This window comes from Miscanthus floridulus, chromosome 10, assembly GCF_019320115.1.
Source record: "Miscanthus floridulus cultivar M001 chromosome 10, ASM1932011v1, whole genome shotgun sequence".
Classification (NCBI taxonomy): domain Eukaryota; kingdom Viridiplantae; phylum Streptophyta; class Magnoliopsida; order Poales; family Poaceae; genus Miscanthus; species Miscanthus floridulus.
This window is the reverse complement of record NC_089589.1, coordinates 141,947,534-141,952,899: the sequence shown is the minus strand read 5'-3', so window position 1 is coordinate 141,952,899 and position 5,366 is coordinate 141,947,534. Positions and strand designations below refer to the sequence as shown.

General features: G+C 47.3%; 1 protein-coding gene across 1 annotated transcript; it reads right to left on the bottom strand.

Moving 5' to 3' along the window:
- Window positions 1–750: 750 nt before the first annotated feature.
- LOC136486199 (CASP-like protein 1U1) lies at window positions 751–1,408 on the bottom strand. Its single transcript, XM_066483056.1, has 2 exons — window positions 1,232–1,408; window positions 751–1,146 (listed from the first exon to the last, which is right to left on the bottom strand). Exons 1-2 carry the CDS (start codon window positions 1,399–1,401, stop codon window positions 771–773), a joined length of 546 nt encoding a protein of 181 aa, XP_066339153.1. The 5' UTR covers window positions 1,402–1,408; the 3' UTR covers window positions 751–770.
- Window positions 1,409–5,366: the final 3,958 nt, after the last annotated feature.

Here is a 5,366-nt window from a genome sequence, read left to right as displayed (position 1 = left end):
CACGATTTACCGTGGCCTCTAGGCCACAGCGGATGGCTTTGCCCGCCGCGGGAAACCCAAATCGCCCGCCTCCAGTAAAGTTTGTGTAGTAGTGTGATTAGGATAGGTGGACGAAAAATTTACCGGCCGAAATTTTGGCTCTTTTATTATCTTCGTATTCGTATATAGTAGTTTACTATTTGGCTACTTTTATATTTTTTATTTAGATTATAATTAGGATTCTATTCTAATCATATTATTTAGAATCGTAGAGATCTATTTGGATTTGGATTACGAGTCACATACATGACCCAATATATTTTGGAATCGGACTCCATATCATGCTAGATAAGAGCTATTTTAAGTCATATAAGCACGTGTTATATATATAAGTCCAGACGGAAACAACTCTTGATTGTCCGATAGTATGGGCACGAGTTATATATAAGCCTAGACGGAAATAACTCTCCATTGTCCAGTAGCTAAAGGGAGACGAACCAAAAAAATAGATGGATAAAAAAGAGGCTGAAATTTTGTCTCTTTATTAATATGTATAGATAATATATTATCCATGCATGATGATGAAACATGAGATGCATAGTTCTCGTACCTTAGTTCGATATAAAAATTAAAAGAACTGAATCCGTTGAACTGATGAAGGATTAAAATCACCGTAGATTTATATACAAGGTAGTACGTACTACAACTACAACCCTCACCGTTCCCAGGTGAAAAGGACGATGCGAGCAATGGTACGCATGCAGTGGCCGATGGAGATTCGAGCATGCTTATCACCAGTCACAACGCCGCCCTCCCGAGGTGCCGTCGCTCGCGTCCCTGGCCAGTGCCGCGACGGCGGCGGAGACGGCCGCGAACGCGCAGGCCGCCGCCGCGACGATCACCCTGCCGCAGAACGCGCCGGCGGAGTCGCACACGCTGCCTCCTCCCGCGTTGCTTCCCCACGAACCAGCCGCCGTGCCGGTGCCGCCAACCACGTCACGGGTCGCGAAGGCCGCGCCGGCAGCCGAGAAGAGGAAGCCCTGCGCGGCGGCGTCGAGGACGGGCACTAGTGGCAGCGAGGCGACCGCGGCGTCAGCGCGCACGGCGAACAGGTACAGCGCCGCCGCCGAGCAGACGGCCGAGATCGCGCCGGCTGCCACGAAGTACCTGCAAGTACGCACGAAGCACAGATCTCAATACACGGCACGTTGGCAACATCACATTTGAATGTGCAAGCCTCTTTGTTACGTACCTTAGAGCGTTGTACTGGCTGTAGGAGGCGGAGTAGCTCGAGGATTCGGGGCTGCCGTCGATGATGACTAGCTGGCTCGCGGTGCCCATCACGACGGCGGCCGCCACCGACAGACCGAGCGCGGCGATGCGGAAGAGGAGGCTCAGCGCCTTGTACACCTCCTCGGCCATCGATGAGAAGAGAAGGCAATGAGGGACAACAAGAGTACCAGACCAATGCACAAAGCCACAAACCAAGCTGTGTAGAAAACTAGAAACTGGGTGCAGATGCTTGCAGTGGTGGAGAACTTCTCTCTGAATGAATGCGTGAAGCAACCAACAATTCATTCATCGATCCTTGGCTCATTTCAAACTAAGATTTTGTTTTGGCACTTGCAGTTAACAATTAGCACTGAATCCCTCTGTAATCCCCAAACTATGTGCTGTCCACGTATGCCGAAGGAAACATTCAGATGACCCATGTTGGTACGGTGACATTTGACTATTCTGAAGAGATTTGCAGAATGAAATCTGCGATATATATAATCAGATTGTGGCTACATCGTGCGTCTTATTCAATGGACTTCTTTCCTTCAAACTTCCTTGTTGTCGTCCAAGTTGCAGAATTTGTTCTAATTAATTCAGCTAAGAAGGAACATTGCGTCGATAAGGAATGCAGAAATATCTGTTCGTTTCAAGTTGTCCGAGGTCCGAGATGCAAGACATTGATCTATTATTCAGTAATCAGATTATTTAATTGAACACTAAGTTTTCCTTCTATTTGAACGGTTCCAAAATGCATGAACAGGTACAATGTGTTTAACATTGGACTATAATCAGTGCTCTGGTTCCTGAATAAGCAAGAGAACGTCACACCAACAATTGGGCAAATCTAAGATTATATAGGTCAATGACGACAGTAATCCATCGACGCCCGCAACATGGTCACGACAACTTAACATGTTTAAAATTATATTGTTAGTTCCTGAACTGTTCCTATCATGCTTGATCATGACAGGTTGGTAAATCTATAAACGCGATGAGAATTTGATGCACAAGATCTCAGCGAAGTCAAGTGGATTACAATACATTTAAATGAAGTGAAGAGGAATCATGTTCTGGATACATCTAGCTGTTTAATATAATCATCATTGTGTTGCTGTACTTTTTCCTTTTAAAAAAATCAACAGGTCTCTTTCATGATTTTTTTCATATAAAAAGTAATTTATTTCAAGTGAATGTTGATACAAGATAGACTCCTATGGATCTTGTCATGATTTACTTTTCTGGTAGTAATTACTTTTATAATGTGAAGGAATGGAAGGCCCAAATCATCGATCTTTGGGGATGCAGTCACATGGAAACACCCAAGATGTTTTGTTTTTTGTTTGATTGCGACCTTTTTGAAAACAAACGCAGCACATGTACAATAACTGCGAGCACCATTTTATTTTATTTAAATAAGTAGCTTTCAATGTTCGGTACTGGTTATAAAATAAAAATATGCAGGCTGACTTCCAAAATTGAAACCCTGCACTAGAAAACATTCTACTACCCTCTTTTCAATGCAGATCATGATAAAAGCTTTGATGTCAGGATAATGTCAGGAATAAATAAAATACGTATAAAGTAATGTTAAACGTTTATCACAACGGCTAGCGTCAGGATGTCTGGACGCCCATGGCGGCAGTCTGTTCGCGTGTCCACGCGTGGGCCCACGCCGTCCAGACGTCGCTCACCTACACCTGTGTCTTGCGCACCCACGGGGGCTGGCGCCACCGGAACGTCACCCGCGCTGCGGGGACTGCTCACGCTCCATCTCGCTTCGTACCATATGAAACACCCGATCTACTTTTAAAACATCCAGATGCAATATTTGCAACATACAAAAAAGACAAATGAACACTTGAAATATGCATATGAAGCACTTGCAAAAACACTTACGCAACATCCAAAAAAACACTTGCAATACATGTGTGAAACATATTGTCGGATTGTTTGCTCCGGCAATATCCAGCAACGTGATCGTGTAGACGGAATCAAATGGTAGGACACGAGACACAGAGATTTATACTGGTTCGGGGCGTGGTACACGCTAATTCCTACACCAGTGGTGCGGCTGCTCTTGTATTCGTATGCTCAATTACAGGGGCTATTGCTCCTAGCTACGAGGTAGATGGAATTGGTGGAAGATTGGATCGATCCCGAGTCCGAGGTCCCTATCCTCTTTTATATAGGTAGGAGAGGTAGGGTTACAGAGTGGGCGATCGGGCTAATAGATTATTTCCTAGTTTGCTACAACAGATTGATCCTAGCTATTGTCCAGGTACACCTGCCTTGGTTTGCCTTGATCTCCACGTTGGTCGATCGTGTCAGCCCTTGCGAGCCTCCTCCTTGACGGTTGCTCGGCCGATAGCTGGGCGATGGTCATATATACGGGCGGTGTAGGTACCCCTGACCATATCTCTGACAGTAGCCCCTGTTGGACTTAATGATAAGCTAGCACCCAAAGATGCTCACTGGTTCCAGGAGCTTGTACTTTGGTTATAGCCATGGGCCAACCAGTTTTCCGGTTCCCCCAACGTGGCACACATTCACTGAATATAAGGTACTTCGAGCTTGTCCGGGTATTGGGAGATTTACGTGACACTGAGTGTCAAAGGTTTTAGAGTTAGACTGGTGACCGTCCCGAATACCCCCTGACTCTAGAGGGGCAGGGTCGATAGCGAATGAATCACTACCGCTTACACCTGCTGAAGGGGTCAGCCGGGACGAGTACCCGATCTGAGTGTCAGACCACTCGCCTGCACTGGCTCAGATGAAGCTGTATTGAAAACAGACCGCCATGATCCGAGGGTGAGTTTGCTTACCGAAAGCCAGAGCATCGGTGTTAACGGCTCACTTTCCCATGCAGAAGCATGTGCGGTTGGGATGCCATCTGTGCGCCGGTTCCTGCTTATATAAAAAAGGGGAGGCATAAATGGGCATAATTTTATCTATGCACTATTGAGCTTACCTCCCTTTCTTTTGTTCTTTGTCTTCCTCCAGCTCTATCCCTTTAGATCCAATCTGATGGAGGGTGTGGGGAGCTCAAGGACGGAGGTTGCCAGACGAGCGGCAAGCAAGCGCTATCCGCGCATCCGTCCTTCGTTCGTCGGGTAAGTAGCTATTCCGACCCAAATTGGGTGAACTTGGGGCTTTGCACTTCTTCTCACTGGGTGTTCTTCTAGGTTTCTTGTGCTTGACGATGCGAGTCCTCCCGTATCGCCGGTCGGTGTTGCGGTGGTGGAAACCACAGCTCCACCGGCAGTCGCAATGGTCAGGGATGAAGCGAGTCATCTCCTAGCACAGTTGGAGGCCATACAAGAAGCGATGGCTAGGTCGGAGCGGGAAGCGGCCGCCACCATGGCATCCCGCACCAAAGCCCGGGCACACCTTCTTGGTAAGTTCTTGGCGAGATTTCCTTTTCATCCTTATGAAGATGTCTTGCTTTGATGAGCGGTTGCTCTGATTATGCTTCCCAGCCATCTGAGAGGAACTAGCCACTGCCCAAGGCAAGGTGGCGAGGCTTCATGACACCAATGTCGTTCTAACCGAGCAGGTGACGGAGGCGGAGTGAGACTGTGACGTTGTTGTGGCTGATCCTCCTCCATGGTGGTCAGGGCAGGTCAATATCGGGACCAACACGCGGGGGTAAGTGTGGAAGAGTGCCTCAGCAATGTCCCGAGGCGGTTTACCGAAGTAATTCGACACGCGGTTTGTCGCGGGGCTGCGTTGGCATTGGCGGCCACTACACTTTGTAACGTCGAGGACCTTCGTGACATGGTGATAGGGTTTCTATCGGTGGAAGAACCTGACGATGTTGGTGCACTGGCCATGGAGTTCTGGGCTGTGGTAGGCGCCATTGCCGAATCTGAGAGAGTAGAGGATGTAATCCGCTCTACTCCTCATGATGTGCAAATTGCATTAGCCTTAGAATAAAGACTTTCTGCACTTCATGTTTTGTATTTTCCTGAGTAGTGGCCTCGTGGCTTTGTGTAGTGTTAGTTGTAGCCCCCTGATCACCGTAATAGGTTAGCATAATGTATTGCAGAGATTGATTGGAAACCCATGACATGATTTGCCTGAATGTGTTATACTCTTTGAAACTTTTTGAT

What these genes read in the sequence shown, in the direction of transcription:
- LOC136486199 (XM_066483056.1), bottom strand. Translation starts at nt 1,401, where the DNA reads ATGGCCGAGGAGGTGTACAAGGCGCTGAGCCTCCTCTTCCGCATCGCC. An exon ending in AGCCAGTACAACGCTCTAAG is followed by an intron (nt 1,147 to 1,231) that starts GTACGTAACAAA and finishes GCGTACTTGCAG; the next exon opens with GTACTTCGTGGCAGCCGGCG.